Source organism: Poecilia latipinna, unplaced genomic scaffold (assembly GCF_001443285.1).
Source record: "Poecilia latipinna isolate Pla-1442-1.1 unplaced genomic scaffold, P_latipinna-1.0 Scaffold73, whole genome shotgun sequence".
Taxonomy (NCBI): Eukaryota; Metazoa; Chordata; class Actinopteri; order Cyprinodontiformes; family Poeciliidae; genus Poecilia; species Poecilia latipinna.
The window spans coordinates 106687-130373 of record NW_015112689.1 but is presented as its reverse complement, the minus strand read 5'-3'; the positions used below and the strand labels follow the sequence as shown (position 1 = coordinate 130373).

The window sequence follows — 23687 nt, the reverse complement described above, 5'->3', positions numbered from 1 at the left end:
TTTTTTTTTTTTTTTTAAAAAAGCAACCACCTCCTTGTAGTTTTTAATCCAACATGTATTACTCTTATTGCCTCAGGAGGAAAAATATCTCAGTTATGCATCAGAGGAAACCTGGTTCTCTTCAACAATGATGAAAAGTCGATGCTGTGAGCTCACCTGCTTGGTGGTCGAGCATCTCCATGGTTTTGTTTCCCGTCTGTTGGCTCTGGAAAAGAAACGAAAAGAAAAATGAAAGATCGCATCCTCACATAAGAGCAGACAGGAATAATTAAAAGGTAAAGTCATGTTAAAAATTAAACGATTTTGACCTTGCTAGGAAATATAAAATAAAATAAATGACAAGTTTTAACAAAAAAAGTTTCAACAACAAGGTAGATTCATAGTTTTCTACATTATTTGTGAAATAACACCTTTAAGCAAAATGAAACATTTTAGCATTTTCTTTCAGGTAGATAAAACAAGACCTGACTGAAAACATAAAAAAGAATAAAAACATCAAACGTCTCACCTCCTCTGCCATCTGCAGCATCCTCCTTGTGCTTTCCAGAGACTGGAAGGGAAAATATAGTTCAGATCATTTTTAGGACAATATTACCAAACTTTACTGTCACTGAAGCATTTCCTTCAGCGACTGACATTAATGGTGATAAAATTAAAGTGTCATTAATTACTGAATGACACTTCGTGACAACAGTCATTCATTCATAAAGACGCCTTCATGTTCATGACAGGCGTGATGACAGTGACATGTCAGTCTTATGCACATCACGTCACATAAAGTGTTACCAAAACATCCTCAAAAAATATATTCATATTAAGAAAATACTCAATCTACTTTGAAGTACTTGATTTGATTTTTTTTTTTCCTTCTTCCCAGAATTTTGCAGTCTCTCTGGAGCCGCACACAATGTCTGAAGCTGAAATACTCTAATTTTAACATGATTTTCCTTTTCCGGTTATTCCAGTTGGCAGACTCGGTAGGATTTTTGCAAATTATTTTGGATTACACTCAGAATACAAGCCCCTGAAGACTAAAATTGCCCCCCTGTGGTCTGAACTAATAAACATTGGCAGAGATTTCTGAATTTCATTGCCAACAAACTCCAGAGATAGAAACTTTTTGTGATCATAGATTTTCATAGGAAGGGCGATGGAGGAGGGCACAGAAATAACCAAAACACCAACTGGTTGATTAATACAACATATACAATTGTTTTTGAAGAATGAATCATGTACACTTCTTATTGATTGAATATAAGAGAAAAACAGGTTGGAGTCACTGATCAGGTAAAACTCACAAAAGTAAATAGACGAAAGAGTCAAGAAACAACGGTGGAAAGGAATGCAGTTGGTTCAGGTAAAAGCTACGCCCTTCATGCATCTATTAATAGGAAATGCTGCACAGAATCCCAGGAACTGCAGCAGCTTAGCACAACACTGCACAGTTGCTATCACTAATTCTTAGTTAACAACAGAGAGTCGTGAACAGATTCCTCATTTTCTCCGTTGCGTTTGCTCTGAATACATTCATCGGCGGGTTGAGAAACAGGCAAACACAAATTGGCTAACGGGACGCGTTCAGCTCAGCCAGGTTTCTGTTGACTTAGCCAGAACATGCCTTGTTTGGATGAACATTACATTATTGCTTCTGCAATCCTCCCACTTGTCCAGTAAAGCCGAAAATTGCTGCCAAAAGTTGCCAGATTGTCGTGGCGTCCCAAATCTTAGATATAGAACAGATTAGCTTTTAGCAGTTGTATCGGAAAGCTTTAATGGGAAAATATTGTTTATCCTAAATGAGATGGCAGAAAGCTACAATGAAAACTTTTCATGAACACATCTACCAGAAACACGTCTACAAAAAAATAGCTACAGCATGACTGTAATATGCCAGGATTACAAAGTGTCAAATGAAATTTGACAGAAAAACTGAAAAAGCTGTACTTTTAAGGTTAAATAACCTTTCAAATGTGCCTCAAAATGTATTCATACACCTTGAACTTTCACAAATTTCATTCTTTTATGTATATTGTTTGTTTTTTATTCTCGACAAGCCAACACAAAACATGGTTCATCAACCACAGGCAGCAAATTAGAAATTTGAAAAACAGTGTTTTTCTCGATGTTTTGCCAAAGAAAAACATTTTTTTGAAATGGTGATATGCATTTGTATTTAGAAGCAAATCTAGTTTTATGTCTCTGCCAGTTTTGAATATTTAGAAGATTTTTTTTTATTTTTTTAGAAAATTTTGCCCGTTTGTTTTTGCAAAATATCTCAAACTCCCAAAGATTAGACGGGTGCCGTAAGTACACATCAATATTCTGCTTTCCCAGAAATTTTCAACAGGATTTGGGTCTGGACTTGGATGAACCCATTCTAACAATTACGCTTGATCTATTGACAGCTGCTGTAGATTCCCCGTCCATGAAGAAGAAAAGCATCCCTGCAGCATGATGCTGCAACAACCAGGTTTTATTGTAGAGATTGTGAGTTAAAGGTTACATGAAAAGTGATTTTCTGTTTTTCTGACTAAAGCTCTTCTTGCCCAGCCTTTATAATCTTTACTGACCGCGTCTCACAAGGTTTACCATCCCAATTCTGCACACCTGACTGAACTGTCTGCAACAGATGGTTAGGATATCGCTTCATCACGTCAACCTGCTGTCAACATCTCCACAACTTTTTCCCTCAATTATCTGCAGATTCTTTTTATTCACCAATATTCTCTAGCAAACCTTTGATATCTTTGCAGAATTTCTGCCAAGAATAAACACAAATTTACCAACTTGTACATTTCTGAAAACAAAATGTTTTATTTATAGTGTATTAGAGTGAAGGGGCTAAATTCAAATGCATGCTTCTCTTTTAGATAAAAACACCCCCATGTCCCCCAAAAAGTCAGACTTTTCCTTATATTTCATAATTATTTGTCATTTAAATTAGTCGTTATCTTAGTACAATAAATTAACAGCTCAAGGTATATAAAATTTTTGCAGGGCACAGTATTTTTTACTGCATTTTAAACAATAAATTGTAATGTCCTGATACACAGTCAGTCATGCGTTGAGTGTTTAAGGTTTGACCAGTTACCCAAAGCCAGAATGGTTAGCAGAATTAGCAGCAGGACGTTCCCATGCCGACACGCCTCCTTAATCAACCAGGCAGCAGCACAAGGAAGCAGAAGAAAATGAAGAAAAAGAAGTAGTAGAAGAAGAAGAAGAAGGGTAGAAAGAAAACTGCAGGTTTAGTTTAAACACAGAGAGCAGGAAAACGCAGCTGAGACAAACAAGAGAAGTTTAGAAACGATACACATTAGAGCTGAGTATTTACTTCATCAGTTGATTATATGGTGTCCAGTGCTAGTTAAACTATCAGCTTCATAGTAAAGAAGCAGATTGAAATGAAAGTCAATCTGTGAAAAGCACCGCCAGGTCAGGAAGCTACCAGACTAAACCAGGAACCAAAACCTCACACCTTCCACGCTTTTATGAAGAAATAGTTTTTTCTCCCTGTCATGTTATGCAACAAATGGCTAAAAATATTGTTCCATAATATAATGGAGTTGTTTTGATTTTTTTCCCCCAATAATAGCCACATTTAAATTGTAATAATTTTCACATTTAGATCAAGTCTTCCTTTGCTTTTACCACAGGTAGCTCGATGAGGACAACATGTGGTTTTGGATCCGTTTAGCAAATCAATTTTCATCAATGCTTAGCTTTAGTGATGTAGGTGGAGGACTGTTTAGCCTTTACATGGAACCAGTACTTCCTATGTTTACGCAAGTACTTCACAGGAAGAACGCCTTCTGCTTTACATATTCATATTTTCCACCCACTTACATTCATTTCCACGTGGAAGTAAATTTGTTTGGCTCCTAAAATGAAACATCTGTTCTGTTTGTTTACTTTGCATAGCTATTGTGTTTGGTGTTCTCTGTTTAGAGAACTACTCAAAAGGTTCGCCAAAGATCTACACGAACATGCATTTCTGTTTTTGTGTTTTAATCTAAGGTTTTTTTTTTTTTGTTTTTTTTAAATAAATCTGACTGACATTTTCACTTTCTTGCCATGCTAGCGTGCAAATTGTTCACTGAAAGTTCACACACTTTAACTGTAAGGAGTATCCATGTACTCGTGTACATTTGTTCGATTTGAAGTGAATAGACTAAGCATCTAAAGCCTGTAGTGTGAGCATCCAAAACATTCTAGGTTTCATTTCATTCACCAAAAAATTGAGCATTTACTAAGAGAGAAACAAGGAAAGAACAGGACTCAGTACCTCATCAGTCAGCTGGTTGGCTCTGACAGCCATTTGCTCCACACTCATGTCGTCCATGTTGGTGCTGTCCTGTTTGGCGGCTCCGCCTGTGGCTCCAAGCTCAATATTCTGCGGCCTGAAGAGGGAGAATTGCAAGTCAGTAAAATAGTGACCGTTAACTGTGACTTTTATAAGATTTATGTGACCCTGAACCTGAAAACGATGAGTACAGAGAGCAAATTATCTATGACACCAAACATGCATATTGTCGATTCAACTCACCACATGTTAAATGATTATATTTTTAATCTAAGGGTTTCATTAAAAGAAACAAATGAAAAGGAGTAACATATTGGTGCAACTCTGACAGGCATATTAGCATCAACCAATAGTTTAAAGGTTACAAACATCACTAAAATGTTCTATTGCGCTATAATAATTAAGATGCTGAAGCAGCGGCTGCAGAGAAGCAACTCACTCTTTTATTCTATAAGGAGAAATATAAAAAAAGATGCACAATAAGCACTTGAAAGCTACTTAAAGCACATTTTGATGCTTTTGTTCAAAGAATGAAGCAAAATCAAAATCCGTATTTCAGTTCAAATTGTTTATCTTGCAACAGTTATTTTATACTATTTTAACAAGAGTAATAACTAGAACTGGACAATATGTTGCTTATTGATCATTATCTTAGTATCGTTCACATAATCAGTGTTGAAAAGAGCTGCCTGGACTGCAATGAGTGTTTGCTTATGATGCAAGAACCATTCATTCAGGTTCTCCTTGCCTGTAGTATATTTAGCCCTCAGTTTTACCTCTAAAATGTTTTAAAGATAAAACTTTTTTTTGTTTGTTTTATCTCTAACTTGGAGTCTCTGTTTTCTCAGGAACCAAATACAAAAATACAATAAAACCTTTTTTAATTGAATATGTTGTAAATTATTCTACCTTAGTAGGAACAATTTTTGCTTTGCTTCTTTTTTTAATTAAGTTCATAATATTTTACATTTCTAAGCCTTTACCCTGAAACCAGAGTCTCATACTCTCACTGTACTAGTCTCTGCTTTTATATTCTAGGAGGAGCGAGCACTACATGTACAAAAAAAAAAAAAAAATATAAATAAAAACAAGCATGAGACTCCTCTAGTGACAGTGTTTTGTGGGAAGATAAAAACGCAATCAAAGGAGTTTAAATGGCCTAAAATCCACATGACCTCCATGACTTAACATCCTGTAACATATCAGCTGACATATATGCTTATACAAATGTATATATATTTATATATGCTGCACACCAATATCTGCCAGCGGATAGTCGGGATGGTTTATCGACTGAGGTCTCACTTTTAATGCATCTATTAATTATTAAGCAGATAAGAGCTCCAAACACTTACTGGGTAGAAATCTGGAAATAAAAGGTTCACTTATCCATCTCGGCTCATGTTAAACTGATTACTTGACAGATGACTAAATGAAGCAGCTTGAACAGTAGGGAATTGTTTTTTTTCTTTTCTGATTGAAAACTCATCAGATTTACACCGATATGATTAGAAACATGCGAGTTAAAGCTGGCCTGTGGTGTAAAAGCGCAAGTCATACTGCGTGCTGCTAAACGACTTGCCTGAAATATGGAAGACAAATTAGATGACTAATATTTTAGACAAAGGTAATGAATCGTAGCATGTTCAGTGCTGACTCAGCTCATATTTGAGAGGGAAAGAGAAATGCAAAACTTAAACAAAGCAAGGTTTGCTTCTTAAGAAACAGCAGGAGGCTCAACACATTCTGCATTAGAAATGCACAGAGTGCATTTTAGATGCAGCGTAGCTGCAAAGGACTTGAAAGCTGTAAGTCAAGAAATAAACCTTGAGACTGAGTGCTGGGAACCAGAAAGATATTGCACAATTTAAAACTGCTACTGGAAGCTACAACAACTTTCAACAAACTTATGAGAATACTGATTACCACTGACTCACATTTTTCTGACTGTCTTCCTTCTTTAGTATTGCATAACATCCGCACCACTTCCCTTAAGATTTGCCATCTCTGCTAGAAAAACATACATCAGCTTTGGGTATTATGGGTAATTACAGTCCATCCAGTGGGCCAACTACATTATCAATATGCAGCCCTACCAAATATTACAGGCAGTCCTCTACTAAATTCAGCACACTCATTCCGTTACTTAGGATTCAATATGTTGACCTAAAAATATTTGATTAGCTGGCACACACAAGATTAAGTGCAGATAAGGCTGGTACTTTGCAGACTGATAATCTTATTTTCTTATGTGTCTAAAATAAATTAGACAAAAAATAAATAAAAAATCCAGGTTCTTCGATAGAGGGTAAAAAAAAATAAAAACTGAGGAACTAGATCATCCAAATTTATGCATCAAGGAACTTTGAGATCATTCAAATGTGTGCATTTAAATGCACTTCCTTAACCATTGTGATTTTTAAAGATTCCAGATGAAATGCACAAAATTAAAGGCTCCATTTAACTGGTCATCACTGATCAAGGAAAAGCTGAATGATTCTGATTGACTGGCGCATCTCTATAAATAAAACAAACAAAATTATGTCTTTTTGTTTCATCTTTGCGAGTTTTTCTGAGCTAAACTGTAATCTAGCTCCCTCTCCTCTTTCTGGCATCATGTCACTCAAACTTCTGGTATGCAGACTTGTTTACACCTTCATCAGCCTAAAACAGCAGCTGTGAAGGAGGTTAACTTTTGTGGTGGGTGAGAAGCACAATCAAAGCTCTGAGAGTTAGAGGAAGATTTGATGAAGGCTTTGCATGACTCCAAACAACAGGATTATAAAGGGGACATAAATGCAATGTGATCATATTCTAATAAATAATTAGGAACACGAACAAAACAAACTATGTGAAACGCATAAAAAGAGCGTAATCAGAATATTTCCTTTGAAGAAGATCAATAGTCAGAATATTGTTGTGTATGTAAACACAGCCATTGTTGTGGTGTCTCCCAATGTGACTTGTACCGGTTTAATTATTCATGATTTCAGCTCTTTTTATCTTCGGTTTAACTCTGAACACTGTTCTAATTTTCCTCATAGCTTACTTGTCTTGTTCAAGCATCATTTTATTTACCTACTTTAGATTATTATATTCATTTCCTTTTACATCCAGCATGTGCAGCTTCGTGTAGCAGGAACCAAGAAGCATGCTGCTTTTATGAAACACAGATTCACCCAGATATCGTCCGTTTCATAAATCCTGCATTGCATTCTCTGCAACATAAATTAGTAACACTCATATTTAAGACCTACTCCAAGATTTAGAATCCCCTGCAAAGCGCCGTAATAATTAACAAATGAAACATTACGACGGCTTACAAACGAAAAGCTGTTTGTCATTAAAAGCAGAGCGGAGACTGTACCTTTAAGATGAGAGACGACGCGCTCTCAGTATCACTTCGTGCAACAGCTGTGGTACTTTAACACCGCGTTCATTTATTTTTATTGTGACGAAGCATTTGCATACCAGATCACTTTAAAACAACAAGATTATATATGGCAACATTAAAATGCAAATAAGGTGCAACTCTGGTTCCTTTACCAGTGCTTGAGAATTATACGAAGTCTCAAACTATTGAAGCCCGACACCCACAGCAACAGTTTAGCCACTTCTGCCTGCGGATCATACGAGAACACAATAACTTCATGTTAGGCGGCTCAATGCAGGCTCTGTGTTCAGATCAACAATCAGACTCAACAGACTCTTGAGCATGTGTCATCAGGAAGCTGGGAGCTACGACTGCAGAGTCGATCAACTTGTTTCACTATGAATGAACTTTTTTAGGATTTACTGCTAAAAAGAAATTGATTTTAGTCAGGAAGTAAATGATAATGAGAATCAAATGATTACTTCCCTACCTGCAAGGCAAACATGGTTTAGCTGTCTGGGTGGTTTTCCTAATTCAGAAACCGACGGGTGTGAAAGGTGTGGCGTCAGTGGGATTTTGAGGCGATGCTTAATGATTTTGTTTGTTCCGTGTTGTGACACAACCACCTTGACACAAAGGTGACATGAGAATCAGCTCATGACGGGCTAAGATTCATCACAGACTGTTTTGTTCAGGGACGAGGACCAGTCAATCATAAACGCATACGCAAGTTCAGTTTTTTTTTCCTCTCAATTTGACCCCAAGGTGTTTAGATAACAATAAAGGAAGTACCGCTTTATTCATTTCTACATTTTTTCCGCTCTTGTCAGCATTTTTTCTTTTAAAGGTTCAAATGGCATTTTCCTGTTTTGCAAATAGCCCCCTGGACTTCAGATCTCCTGTCAAACCTACAGCAGAAAAAAAATAAAACTAAGGTGGAAAAATGGGTAGTCTGCTTGGCAGCCGGTTCAATGATTTAATGTTGTTGACTCTACATTTATCTCTTATTTTCCTTTTTCATGGACCAGAGAGCACATGTTTCACAGAAACTCAACAGCTTTTTTCTGACAGATCATTACACTCGGTATGACACAGACAGAAGTTTACATCTATAACACTGAAGGAGGATTTATCAGAAGCAACACGAGAAATTGAACATGTCGATAGGACTGTCAGGATCATTTCTGCTGGTGATTTAATGACGTAAAACTAAGTTTGACCAACAATTTATTCATCCATCAGTTTCAGATTACGTTACCCTCACTTGCCTTCACTCTTTCGTCATTAATTTAATAATCCCAAGAATTTAAAATGAGACATTTAGGAGGTTTTGTTCAGCTGATTTTGTACAAGTTAGGAGAAAAATTTTAATAATCGTTAAGGAGATAAACTGTGTTTATATGGAGCTTTATAGTGATAAAATAAACTCACGATACACAATCACAGAAAGTTGATTAGTGGGCCAATCACCAGAAGTCAACAATGTTTTCAATCTGAAGTCTCATTTTTGCCTTCAGACTTGCAAAACTAAATTTGTCTATAGTAATGTATGTTAGGTATGTTGGCCTCCAGAATCACCACTGGTTTAGACAATAGGTCACGTAATTAAGACTGGAAACACGCATACAAGTAGTTTTCTATTGTCTGCATTGTTATTCCGTGCATCTCCAGATCTGGAAAACGTCTAAATCAATATTTACTCTTTCACGACTGCAGCAGGACCAGATATTATCCATGTCTGAGATGATCTAATGGAGATACAAAATGTAAAGTTTGTAAAGACAAATGTTTTCAGAGCATGCATTACGCCAAGTAGGGGAGCCTCTTCTCTACCTACACACTGCCGCTCAGCTGGCTGAAAGAGGCTACATTTTTTTGTTTTTGTTCAACTTTGGCTGTTTGTAAATATTTCACGGACATTCAACGTTTCCCATCAAGGCGTTGCCATTTGATAATAATGTGATACACACTCTTTTATATTGTTGTGCAGAGAGCTTTGCTTCCCAAACGTGCTGCTGCACACTGCCGGTCAGCTGGATGAGCGAAGGCTACTACATTTTTAACCACAAAACAAATGTGGCTGTTTGGAAATGTTTATGGAGGAGAAAAACCATGGACAGTAATGCTGTGGAGATTACAGGACCACCTCCCATCGCTCTTAGTAAAATAACACCAATTTAGTTGGCAAGCTATGAGCCCAGGGTTCTGTCAAGCAGCCAAGTGCAGGCTGGCATCCAGAAAGCAAAGCTTGAATAATATCCAGTTGAACACCTGTTACCCTATAAAGATCAATAACCAAAAAAATAAATAAATATCTGCCCAATCTGCTTTTACTTAAAACTAAATCTAGCAGTTTATTCTATATTTTTTTGCTCAAGTCAATGTAGCAAATCAAAATAACAATAAATGTAAATGATACTACTGGAATAAATAATATAATTCAGCAGCAGTGGGAGTTTCAGTTTTAAATAAAAACTACATGATTCGAAACATTTGTAATTTTTGAGGTGAAACCGGACCAACTAATCAAATCTTCGTTACAATAACTTCAGTTCCAAACTCAAGAAACAGAGTAATGGACAAAAAACATACATTTTTGTGACTACGCTCTAGTTTATTCTTTAAGTACAATATGTTTCGAAAAACAATTGCCAATTGTATTTAGATAATGATTACTTTGATAATAAGCGTTGGTATGTTGTTTTTTTCCCTTCCCCATAATCCAAAAGCACAAGTCTCAAATAAGAAGTTACAAGACAGATTTTAATTATTTTTGTTGTCAGCCTAATTTAATAAACTAGCAGACACACGAGGAAAGATTTAACAAGCCTTAAGGACATACCCACTCATGTTGTAGGTCTTCACGGCACCAACAGAAAGTGGATTAAAAACAATGGCCTGAGCAGGTAGAGGCTTTTCTTGTTCTTCAGCCCAAACTTGTTCCTCCAGATCTTACTGATGAACAAAGTGACGTCTTTTCTTATCCTAGTCACGTTGCGGTAACAACTCTGTATAAAGCATTTCTTTCACTCTGACTGTGTCCATTTGTTCAAAGAATGAACAGTTTCATAAAAGTGGGTTTCTCATGTTTCATCAGGGTTAGTCACTATCATGGAGCAACAATTTGACCTATGACATCATGCTGAAAAGTCCCCAGCCTGGACGTTTTACTTTTACTTTTCAGTTTACAGATGATACATTTAGGGCCCAGGCTATGTTCCCCCCCAGGTAAACAAGCTCAATGGTTAAAATAAGGCTGGTTAATTAGGTCCACAGCCACATTTAAATTGAGGCAATACACCATCAACGCACCTGATAACAATTCAGTCAGGTATCGATCACATGAGGAACAGGTGCCGTTTGGCTGTGAGACAAATATTAACCAAACTAGTCTGAAGCAGGAAAGTCAAAAACACACCCAACACAAAGAAAAGTTGACCACGCCAACCCATAAAGCAAACTTTTAAAACACCCAAAAAATAGTTCTGGGGAGAGAGAGGGGAAAAGTGTCAAAATGTCCTTACATTTTTTAAATATGTTGTGGTTGCTCTCATATATCCTGGTTGGGAAAAGGAGACTGGTAGGGAACTCGTCAACCTAGCTAACTCCAGCTAGCTGGCTAGTTCCGCTTTCTTGTTAACTTAACGACGCCGCTCAAACTACGCCTAGAGGGAAAATGACCAGGTATTTGAAGAGACGGTTTAGACTTACTGTTAACCAGTTGAGGGGAAACTCCACCTTCTTCAAGGTATGTAAACTTGGCGCTGGTCACTCCTGGATTCCTCCACTGCCTCAGCTCCGCCGTCTACACGAAGGTAGAGGTATGTCGGTGAGGCGTTGGCGTGTCGTCGGAAATACCACCACTCATTAAGTTTGCAGTGACATACATTTTTTTTTATTAAATTTGTGCTCAATTGAAAAATACGTTTGAAAAACACATTAACAGTATACATATATTTGCTTTATTAGTTTTATTGAGCTTTATATTTACCACTCCTTCTCATGCTAGTCATATGCAAAGTGTTTGTCTTAGCTATTTTTTTTAGTTAGTTGCTCATTATTAATCGCAAAATTTCAAGTTACAAGTTTACTTGAATATGCCAAAAGCTACGTTAAGTTCGTACGTACTCTATGTGCCATGTACTTTTATTCGTAATAATAATACGAATAAATTATTATTGTAGCGTTAATAATAAGTACATGAACTGAACGCAGCACAATAAGTACATGAACGCAGCACATGAGAGCAGGCATGAGAGAGTATTTTCTACCCTCTGGAGTCATAAGATCCCAGAGGGTAGAAAATATAAAAAAGAGGCACTCCTCAGTTTCCCCACATGAGTGCAGCATTTACCCTTCACCCGGACCTGCCCCTGCCCCCCTCCAGTTCTCCCCTCTTCTCCTCCTGTGGGTATTTTACATGAAAACACAGCACCAGATATATTCCGTAGTGCTTCTGAGTGGTGCTCTGAAATCCAAGCCTCTAGTTCTGAATCTGCTGTATAATTCCCCAACTTTTTTGTGCTTTTAGCCACAAAAACCGTCGTCAAGGTGACTGCAAAGATAGGCAGACAGGCAGCCAATGTATCAGCTGACAATGACTAAAAGCCAAGAGTTTTTATCTCGGTAACTGTACCTAAGTGTTTTCCCACCTATGCAGCTAAATACTAACAAGATTTTATTTTTTTTTAAATCCATTTACAGTCTCAAGTTTGGACAAATTATCCTTCAAAGCTGCCCTCACCAGACTGCCCATATAGTGCCTGAATGATGACTCGCTCTCTTCGCCCATGTAACTTTTATAGAGTCTACATAGCATGCATTATTCAGCAATAACACCGAGACCATCTGGACTTCTGTGTGTGTTTTTGCCTGTGTGTCTACGGACGGGTGAGTGCTTCGTAGTTAACTTTCCTGCTGCCATCATTTCACGCCACATCCAACAGCGCTTGAAGAGCTAAGAATTAGTATCTCATCTATAATTACAGCTAAGGTGTAATGCGTGTGCTCTTCCACAGCAGATCCGTATGTGGAAGAGGAAGAAATGTAGAGTCAGAGGACGTGTATTGGATGGAGTCTAGCAGAATTGCACGCTCAGGATCAAGCTCTTTCATCACGTCGTTCCCCATTAATAGAAATGGGAGTGCTGCCCTAATTCCATAATTTCTAAATCATGCCTGTTAGTCGAATATGAGGAGACAAAGGTACAGGGGAGAGCGGAGAATAGATTAGTCTGCATCCTAATGATGTGTCAGGGAGAGACGGAGAGCGGAGGAACAAGAGATGAAGGGACGGATGGAGAGAAAGAGACTGGAAAAGAATCTTGAGAGGTTTCCATCTGGATTCCTTGGCTTTGTTTTCTGGCCGTTGCCAAAACCAACATCACACAGGCCAATTTTTTTTCCTTTTTCTGCTGATTCTTTTCCCCTTGTGTATTCCGGCCTAAAAAACGTGCCAAAATAATTAAATGGTTAATTAGATCTGGAAGAGAGTAACGGGGTTGCAGTTTTACACAGTGACTCGGTGCTGCGCTCGTTCTCGTGATTTCAAGCAGCACATCTGGTAATTTCTGGCTCCGCTCCAGTTGCATCACTCATCCATCTTTCCTCTCACAAGGGTTGAGATATGGGAATGTGGGAAATATTTCGAGGCCTTGCTTGATCGAGCTTAATTTTACATTGGGCTAATTCCGCCCGTACCTGATACTTGTCAGGACAAAGAATTGGCTGACCAAGCGTACATCTCAATATGAGGAGATAATTTCATTCCCTGCTCTCCTCCTCACCAGAGTACCCTCTTTTTTTTCCCGTTTGAATTGAGCTCTCATACGAGGCAATTTGTCTGAAACCGGAGACATCAATAGCCATTAGCCTGCTTTTCGAGGCCCAAACATGGCAAACTAAGGCTCATCTATTATTCATGCACCTCGCTTTCCCCTCCAAACAATGCTTCTTATATATTTTTTTGGTGCATCATGTTGCCAAAACTGACAAGTCAGTGGTTTCAAATAACACTTTTGAAACAAAGCTGCTGAATGTTTTACGCTAGCAGTAGGTCCGCTGGTGGAAGACAGACAATCGCGTCGCTCTGGTAATGTCTGGACTGATGAAAGCCTGCTGAGCTTAGAAAGCAAGGAGATCTTCAAGTGAAGGTTTAAAAATTTCAGCATGTTTGAAATCTACACCAGTAGGTCATTGTCCTACGTCAGTCAAAAGAACGAGGGAAGTGAGGTTGAAAGGGCTACTGCTGAAGAATGATCCTCATTATTTTTGCTCTTTGTTTTATTTTAATGAGATCCCCTTTATGAAGGGTAAGAACCATGGTGTTCAAAATCAGATGTTTTTTTTTTTTTGCATTGTCTTTTAAGGGTTTTAGCAAGACTCCCCACTGGGGAATTGCACTCACATCTCCAGATTGCACCCCACTAGCTGGACTAGTTGCTGGAAGACCAAAGGGAAGCTGAGTTCTTCAAGCTGCAGTTTGAATGTGAAATATTGGGCTGTCAAAGAAAATTATTTTTAACAAAAGGATTTGCAATGTTTACGGTGGCACATACAAGAAGACGGGTAGACTTTCACTCCACCGTGCAACGCCTGCTAGCAGAGCAAAATCCGAGTTGAGCGATGTTGTTTTTTGTTCTGACATCAGATCTAGATTTTTGATCTGTGGTGAGACAGGCTGTCTACAGCGTATTTCCACAGACTTGGCGAAATAGCCTGTGGCAACATGCGCCTGGTTTCAGACCATCTCTCATTTGTGCTCTAATTGGTAGATTACGTTGGAATCTGTTTTATCAAACGTATTTTTACTTCAACATAGGTTTGGAAGCTATCGAAGGAGTACAAAAACCAAAGTTTGTTCAACTTTAAGGTTTATTGTGTAAGCTGTTGCACGAAAGACTTTCTAAATTTATCAGAGCTCCACATCAACACAACGCTAAACTCTTGAGGAGTTTAGGGTTATGTTGGTAAATCCTCCTTGTGAAGGAAACAGGACGTTACAAAATTATACAGACCAAACCAGTTTTACTAGGGGATTCAATGAAAGGATACAAGCGAAAGAGGTTTTTCTGCTGAGAATGTAGCACACTGCAAATTGCGCAACAATTCCACCCGCTGCACCCAAGTCATAAACACATAATCCAAAATATCTCTGTGTTTGGGCACCAATCATTTTGAGCTGAACACACAGAGAACCAAAAGGTTGAAGTTGTTTTTATACTTGTAAATCTCACTGGAACTATTACGTAATCATATAAATGTCCCTCGCAAAGTAACTAAACACGTTAAGATTTTTTTTTTTACATTTTTGCCTTTTGTGATGGCCAAATAGCAAACACGTCATATTTGTTTTTGCTAGCAAAGAGAGAAAAATCCAAACCTTTTCCTTACACTTAGCAACTCCTCTTCTTTGTATTGCTCAAGCAAAGAAAAACCCCAATAAAACAAACTAAAGTTTGTGGTTGTATGACAAAACATACAAAAAATAAAAATCAAGGGAGGTGAACACTTTTGCAGAGCATTTTCTACGGGGTCATCTGAAGAAATCTTGTTCGCAAAATCAAAATAGTCTGTTTATATACCAGTCACTGCGAGGTGAACACACAGGGACTCTCGGGCCTCAAGTTGTTTAATTTTCATGAGTCTTGCTGCAACTATTATAAAATCATATTATGAAACTTACAAGACCGTGCTCAGGCTTTTTCCTCCTCATCTGTAAATATGATGCCAGGGCTTTTCTATGAGAGCCCAACAGGTGCACACTGCCTAACCTCAAACACTTCAGGTCGTCGTTCCCTGTAAGTTTAGTTCAGCTGAACAAAGTCATCCAAGAAGATCCCTGCTATATGTTCTTTTGTTTTCCACAGCTCTTATTTGATAAATCTAGTGAAAAGGGAGGGGGTGACTTGCAGTAAATGGCTGAGGCTGGTATCAAACCCCTAACCCGCTGTGGGACAGCCGCTCCATGTGGGGCGCACGGTCTAAGTGAACTACAGAGGCTCCCCGCAGATCCGGTTCTCCAGCCGTGCTGAAAAAAAAAAAAATCCAGAGTGCTCAGAAAATCAAACAAGCGCAACAACAGTGCTCAAAGACAGTGGAAAGAAATGCCAAAGAACAAAAGTGGATCCAAGAAACAGTTTGAGGAAAAAAAAATAAAATAAAAGGCTGTGAAATGCTTAAAGAAAACTGCTGGTGCAAACATTCTTCTTTGGAGCTAAGTGAGCTGTGAAACACGTCCTCATCTGGACATGTGCACGAATTATCTTCTGTAGGTATTTCTTGATAAAATAACATGAGAAATATTTCAAGAAATACTGGGAAAAAGTCTTTAAAAACTTTTGTAATATTATTTCACTTTATGTTTATTTTGTTTTATTTTATTTTAGAAAATCAGGCCTGGTCCAGGGTTGTATGTAATGATAGCAGAATTGCATTTTGGGGGCCCAGCTTAAAGTACGATCCTCTTAATCACACCAACTTTTAGAGAGTCGAGGATAATGAGAGGAAGTTTCATGAGACAGAAGTAGTCCCAGAAATATGACCACAGCAGAGCAGAATAAATTACACCATCATTGAAATAAGACTTAAAAATATACATTTCTAAATATAAAAGCCTTTCTTGGTATTCGTGAGGAAATATCACATTGTCACAATCTGATAATCTTGAGTAAATGTACTACAGTTTAATAGTGTCGAGACATTAAAGCTAGAATTTAAGATGATCTGTCATTCTTGTTTAATAGCAATACTTATTCTATTCATTTACGATGGAAAGACCTCCTTGCCATCTCCCGAATCCTAATTACAACTAAGGACTAAAATCTGGCTATTACAAAATGTCAACATTACTTAAAGTCAGAAAAAACCCCCATCTCAGTCAAATACTTCTATTCCAAATCTACTAGGGGTTTAAATAATTTTGGGGTAAATTATGTGTTTGAAAACATCTTGATAGTAATCTGGGGAAGGTAATTTTTAAAAATATTTTTGCTTTTTCAAATGGATTTCTCAACTAAAGAGGTTGAGAACTAATTTAGACAAATTTAGACTCAATTCAACCAAAATAAAGCATCTTTCTCTTTTTCAAACAGATAGGCTAAGCTGGTTTCTCAAACTCTGGTGTTTCTCTGACCTTGAGATTGTTGTGAGATTGTTAACCCTAGTCACCAGGACTCTTTGGAGATGTGGATGTGTAGGTAGGAAGAATATACCATGCTGGTTTGTTTTCTCTGCATGCCTCCCCACATCTTTGGCATCAATCAGAGCAGGAATGAAAGTGGTTTCAAGAAAGTACAGCCTGTTCGGCCCAAAATAGGCACTATATTTACGTGTTCTGGCCCAGTTTACTGGATATCTAGGTAGTTCAACAAAACTCTGTGCTCTGTGTTTTACCTCTATCACAATTTCTTTGCCTTAAACTTACCATGAGATATTACAAGTCTGAATTAGACACTCAGAATATATCCCGCTATTGCAAATCAAACAGATGCTTGATAACCTTCAGGTTTATTTGATAGAATGAGGGAAATTTTTCCTTCCAAGTGCCGCTGTAATTCATGCCTGCAATCACACGACAGAGAAAATAACAGCATGTTCTCTGGCATCTCATTGACTTTATAATGTAAAAAAGACTTTAAAACGTAAAAACTGTCTGGCAAAAACTTTTGAATTTTTTGAAGGCATTTCCTCCCTTAACGCTGGCATGTAGTTAAATCCAGAATTACACAGCTCACAATTGACAGATTCAGATTTAAAATGATTTTTCATTCAACAAAGACTTGTGTTTCTGATAGGGGTAATATTTTATTTACATTTTAGCTAAAAACAATAAATTAAAAATTAATCACTTAAACTCTTCTCAGTAATCAGTGGGGAAATCCTTACTGGCATTTCAGCATTTAAACTATTTTCATAATTACCAGCTTTTCCACGTTTCCATGGATTCCTAGTGTTCAGAAGGGCTCCCTTGCCATCACCCTAATCTTTAGTTTCCTCCAGAAAGTTAATTTTCCTGTCAGTCAGAAGAAACATTTTGATAAAATTAACCCTTTCATGCATGAATAATGAAATGCATGAAAGGGTCAGGATTTTTTTTCTAATATTTTTATTTTTATTTTTATTTTCTTAAGGCATGATAAAAAGGTAGGAAAAAAAAGTTTTGTATTTTTTATTTTTTTTTAGGTGATGAATTGTAATTTTCTCCACATACAAAGTTGTTATTTGAAAAATACACCAGCAGTATTGTTCTTTAGGGGTTATCTGATCATTTCTTTACCTGCAAGAGTCGTATACAGCAGAAGGAGGGACCGGGTCGGTGGGCATGCTTTTTTGTCTGTCGGCCATATTGGATTTAACAAAAATTATTTCTTGCATTTGCAGGTGATGGCCAGTAGTTAATAGTATATTTCATGATGCATTAGTGTCCACTTCAGTGGTCTGTGGGCATTTATAACATAAAAATCCACAAGAAGCACAAGAAAATGGCTTTTAGATAGCTGTCCACTGTAGTGACTGCTATGCATGAAAGGGTTAAAATATGACTGTAAGGCTACACCTGTGGAGGATTAACTGGATTAACTTAATACTGCTAACCAGTCTGAAATGTATGCAAGTGGTGTTTTTGAAACCTGTCCTGTGTAAACTCAGGTGAACATGGAGCCCACGGGGCCACCAGGAGCGCCGAAGAAGTCGCAGGGTTTGCTTACACCACGGGCCGGCTCCTGTGGGAATTAAGAAGCAACGGAAATGCAGTCAAGGAGAAATGAAAACTTGACACCGTTTTCTTGTGGTAACCACTTAGTATTATTTAAATGGTGTATTTTTAAAAATCTGATCATTTTATACAGAACATCTTCAAAGTAACCTGTTAACTCTATCTATAAAATCAATGTAGTGCAGTAAAAGACACAATATATCCCTCCAAAAATTGTAATACCGTGGAAAGCAACTGACCATCGAAATATTCAAGACAATTAAAACCCCGGAACAGCATTTGAAGACATGCTCTTTTGTTACTTCCCATCGTTGGTCAGTCACCATGCAGGAAATCTGATAGAAACACAAGAGGAAAGGCTATCAAGCTATTCTGTCTCCACGTTGTCAGCAGTTCAGATTAGCTGTCACTTCCCTGAGGGGGAAACAGCTGAAGATGAGAGAGGGCGATTTCTTCTGAATAATTTCATGCTTTGACTGGCAGAGCTCAATAATCTCCATTCCAGGACTGACGTCAGAGAAAGATGGACTGGGCAAATAAAGACCCAGGTGCAGTCTAATACATAAATACAATCATCTGCCCTTTGGGAAGGGGGGCGGGGGGAAGAAATGCATAAAACGAGAATGAATTCACATTTCCACTGAAGAAATTCCACTCAGGCGGGTTGTTTTCGAGTAGACAAAAGACAATCTTTATTTGTGTGTTTCTCTCCCCGAGCCGACTTCTGAGCACGCCACCGTCCCGACCGAACGACCCCGACATCGAAGGCCCGCCCTGAAAACACCACGAACAGAAAAGGAGACAAAACTCATACATGACGCTCGGACCCGGAGGCATCCTAAAGCCGCTACCAACTGTGGATCATGAACCGGCGGAGAAACAGAAGAAACGATAGAGGGACAGCATCAGTGGAACAGAAGAGAAGACACATTTTTTGTTGTTGTTGTTGTTGTAATCCTTCTGAGGCGATAACCCCATCACTGCATCCCACAAAGGAGTAATTAACAGTGATTTTTAAATGCTACAAAAATAAGATGGAATAGGGGAACAAGCTTTTCCCCTTGTTTGTGTTTTGTACACGTTTGCATGTCTTTGTAAATGTCTACAACTGCACTCTTTTTTATTTCTTTTTGCATGTATGTTGGCAAGTGTGGTTATCTGTTTATGGATTGTTACGTGTGTGCGTGTGTGTGTGTGCGTGTTCACAGTGCTTACTCTTTATGCTTGAGTCCCATCAAACACACTCTTTCTTTGACTGTTCGCTCTTGTCCATGCGGGCTTTCACTGTCGCTTTAAGTGTTTGTGTGTGTGTGTCTATGTCTGCGTGTGCATTTGTGTGTTTTTGTGATGCTACCTCACACACAGCTCGCTCACACGCCTCGCCTCATTTGCCACAGTCTATGTGCTTCCCTTATTGGTTTAACCCCCCGGACCCGGGATCAGCTTCAGTCCTTGTTTACGTCCGTCGTGATCCGAGTTGGGCTTCAGGGGCCGATTTCCAGTCAGTTTCGCCCTGCGGGTCCATTTATCTTTCCAGCCCAAGCTAATCCATCAACGACCGAGAGCCCAGACAGGAGAAACTATGTGAGGAAGGAGTCTGAATATTACCCCTCACTCCACCTCCCCCTTTCCCCTGCCTTTGATGTCTGAAAAAGTCTCAGGGAGAGCAAGAGAGTTGAAGCGGGATGTTTTCTGATTTTTCTTCTTTTTTTTCTCACCATGAAAAAATATATCAATAGAAACAAGTTTGATCTGAAGGTTTCACAGTGGTCATGCAACTTGAGTGTCACCTCCTTTTCTCACCTGCCCTCCCACCCTTCACCCCCCCGCCTTCTCGTCGAATCTCAGAGCCATTGATAAAATCCTGCCAATCCGAGAGAAGGTACTGTAAGTGACCACAGTCATGACAATACGGAGAAAAACAAAACAAAAAAAAAAACAACAACAAAGAAAATAACAAAGAGGTGGGTGGCCAGTGGTACATTCATACAAGAGAAAGTCCTGGTTCCAAAAGTCACCCGACCCAGACAACATTAGCTAGTGCTGGATACGCCTGTGCAGGCCAGGCCGTGATAAATGCTTTGTTTAGAAACACATAAAAGACAAAACACAGCCCACCTGAAAATCTACATCCCACCAAACCCACCCATGACGTCCCACCCCGTCCCCCCGCCCCGTTAAAACAGGCTATGGTTATACTTGTCGCCAAAATGCCAATTCAGAGCTCCAGGAAAGTCGTAGCAAACGCACACGGCTTGCGTTGTTTTGCCAAAAGTCTTTGTACCACTTGAACTTTTTCACAATTTGTCACATTGCATCAACCTAGATGTGTTTTACTGTTTTCGAGCAACACCAAGTAGTATAATTGTTCCAACGGTTTTTGCGCGTAAAAGTGTGAAAAGTGCGGCGCCGATTAGAATTCAACTCTCTTCTCACAGAGCTCTTTCAGTCCATCATCCGATGATGGAAAGAAACCAAATCTATCAAGAGATGAGTGTCCAACTATGCTGACATGCAAAAAAAAAAGCTGCAGAACATCTGAGACCGCCTTAAAAATACAACTGGAGACGCAGTGGAGGAGCTCAGATCAAAGTGTTCACATGTTAGAATGGCCCAGTCAAAGTCTAGGCCTAAATGCAATTAAGAATCTGTGTCAGGACTTGAAAATTGAGGTTTGCAGACTCTTCATCCAGTCTAATTGAACTGCAGGTATTTTACCATTAAGAATCAAACAAGCTGTTGTAGAAATGTGCAAAGCTGGCAGAGCTACAGCCCCAAAAGACATGGAGAGAAAGATGGAATGTTTCATTAAAAAACTAAAAAAACGTATGTCTTTTACTTCCACGTCACAATTATGTACTATGTTGCATTGTTCTACCGCGTAAAATGTCAGAAAAATACACTAAAACTTGTGGTTGGAGATTACGAAATTGTACAAAGCTGAAGGTGTATGAATAAGTTTTCTGGGCACTGCAGTAAGTTACACTTCTTAACTTACTGCAGCGAGATCTTTTTTTTTTTTTCCCATCAGCTGTATTCTTTCACACTTTTCTTTTCACATTGCAGCAAAGTCCAGGTCACTTTTCTCCTGCTCTCGTCGTAATTACTCTTATCCTCATTGCACTTTGGAGATGCTCTACGTCCTATTGAATTCAAATTTCAATGCGAGCTTGGCCACTTCCAATTCATAGATCAAGGAAGTAGCGAAAAACCAATTTTTGTGCATTCAGGCCTATCGTACGACGTCCCTCTCACCCCCCTCCCCTGCCGTGATGTGATCGGAGGATGGGGACTGCACTGGAACGACAAGTTTAATCATAGCCATGGCTACATCTAACCCCATCAGTGGGCAAGAGTCAAAAGTCAAAAAAGGACCCCCTGATATGAGTGCTGAGACATTTCTCTTGTGTTTTCAGCTAAAAGGTGCTGCTCCACCGAGGATTCAGGGATAAGAGAAGGAAAGGTAGCTTCCCAGACTGCCTTAAAAAAAAACAAAAAAAAAAACAAACATTGCAGGTAATCCAGGAAACGGTGTCTGTGGCTGGGCGCCATAAAAGGGGGCAGGCAGTGGAGGGTGGTTGGTGGTCATACTGCAGGTGGAAGTGGGAAGAAGAAGGAGGGTGGAGGACAGAGGGCTTCCCTGAGGGGTGGTGGATTTAGAGGGACAGCCAGCCCAGCCCATCATCCCGGGATGGGCGCTCCGGGAAGAGGAGGAAGATGGGGGCGGGTGGGGTAGTCACAGCCTGAAGACGGGTCCCAGGACGAGCGGGGCCAGAGCCGCTAACAGAACCGCCCACCAGCCTGCTGCGCCGGAGCCCGGACCTCCGTCGGTCAGGAACGGCTCCGGAGAATCGTATCCCGACCCATCTGGAACAGAGGCAAAGAGAAGAAAAAGAAAACGACAAAATATCTGAACCGAGAAGGACACGCAGACAGATGCAAAAAAAAAAAATAAGACAGACTTTAAAACAAAACAGAAAAAAAAACAACAAAGGATAGACAAGTGGATCTGTCAGGGTGGGGTGGAAGACTGAAAGCGAGTGACAAATCACAAAAAATACCCCTCTTCATCCTTGAACAGCTAATGAAAGGCAAAGAGTACACAGCAGAAAGAAATGCAGAGCCGAAAAGAGGGAGACGAAGAAGACGACAGCAACAGAGCTCTGCAGGGGGGTTAACCAACCTAATTACAGTTTAATCACAGAGACTCTGAATCTGGAGCAGCTGACACTCACACACACTCACACACACATCCGCTCACACAGCACAGATATGAAACACAGCTCACTCACACAGTGACAGCATTTCACCGAGGAGATGAAAGTTGCAATGTCAGACAGATTACTTCAACTGCACACAGATAAAAAAAAACAAAAAAAAAAACAACAGAAACTTAATGAAAAGCAGCAGCAATGACAATAAAAGAACGTATGTTGTATCAGTAATAATGTAGGAGAGATTTTTCTTCCTCTGTAGCGGAGTATGGAATGATCTGAGTCTGGAAAGCTGTGAGAAAAAAAAAAGGAAAAAAGCTGACATTCCTTTGTGATGATCTTCAAAGCCGTGCCGTTGTCTGGTTTGATTCTTTCAATCAGGTTTATTTTTGAACCCTCCTGAGGTCAAATTGGTATTAGAACAAATGCACATGTAATTTTTATTTTTTTTAAATAGTGGAGGTGTAGTGTAACGTAAGCCAGAATGTGATCCCCATGTATGTTAGGCTTCCTTTGAGGTATTTTTAAACGGTAGAATCAGAGGCCGACATGGAAGGAACACTTGTGAGAGCGCCGAGCCCAATCTGCACCCAGGAATCCATTTTGGAAATAGATTATTTTTATTTTATTGGAAAAAAAAAAAAAAAGCAAGGCAGCAAAGTAGCGCCTCATCTTCACATTTAGAAACAAGCCTGCCACATTTAGAAAAACAAATCAATAATTAATCTGTTACGTAAAAGTCACCAATGTTACAAAACTCATGCGGTACTCTTCGGAAGTACTTACACCCCTTAATTTTTATTTCATATTTCGCCACAATATAATCGCAAACATTTATATTTTATTGGCAAATGCAGCCTTCTGGAAGATTTTATGTGGCCTCTGACCACAGAGTGAGGCGACTATGACCTGGACAATTTTTACATTTCTTTTAGGTCAACAGACAAATTAAATCGGCCAAAAATGAAGAAAATGGTCTGGTTCAACACAAGTTTCTTATCCATTGAGTAGATTTTTGCATTTATCATGATTTTATAATATTTTAGAACTGGGGGTGCTGTGGTTCGATTCCTGGTCTGGTGACCAT

General features: G+C 38.9%; 2 protein-coding genes across 2 annotated transcripts in view; both read right to left on the bottom strand.

The window, feature by feature from the left end:
• Window positions 1-10853, bottom strand: part of LOC106935726 (synaptosomal-associated protein 23) — a 25631-nt gene extending 14778 nt beyond the window's left edge. The window contains exons 1-4 of the mRNA XM_015016355.1: window positions 10516-10853; window positions 4283-4397; window positions 509-550; window positions 146-205 (exon numbers count right to left, since the gene is read on the bottom strand). Coding sequence (XP_014871841.1) covers window positions 146-205; window positions 509-550; window positions 4283-4397; window positions 10516-10523 — 225 coding nt within the window. The 5' untranslated portion in view covers window positions 10524-10853. The remainder of the gene's footprint in view (window positions 1-145; window positions 206-508; window positions 551-4282; window positions 4398-10515) is intronic.
• An 8473-nt stretch (window positions 10854-19326) lies between these two features.
• The window catches only part of LOC106935720 (ephrin-A2-like), a 55215-nt gene continuing 50854 nt past the window's right edge, over window positions 19327-23687 (bottom strand). Inside the window, exon 5 of the mRNA XM_015016343.1 lies at window positions 19327-22253. Within this exon, the coding sequence (XP_014871829.1) occupies window positions 22123-22253 (131 nt within the window). The 3' untranslated portion in view covers window positions 19327-22122. The remainder of the gene's footprint in view (window positions 22254-23687) is intronic.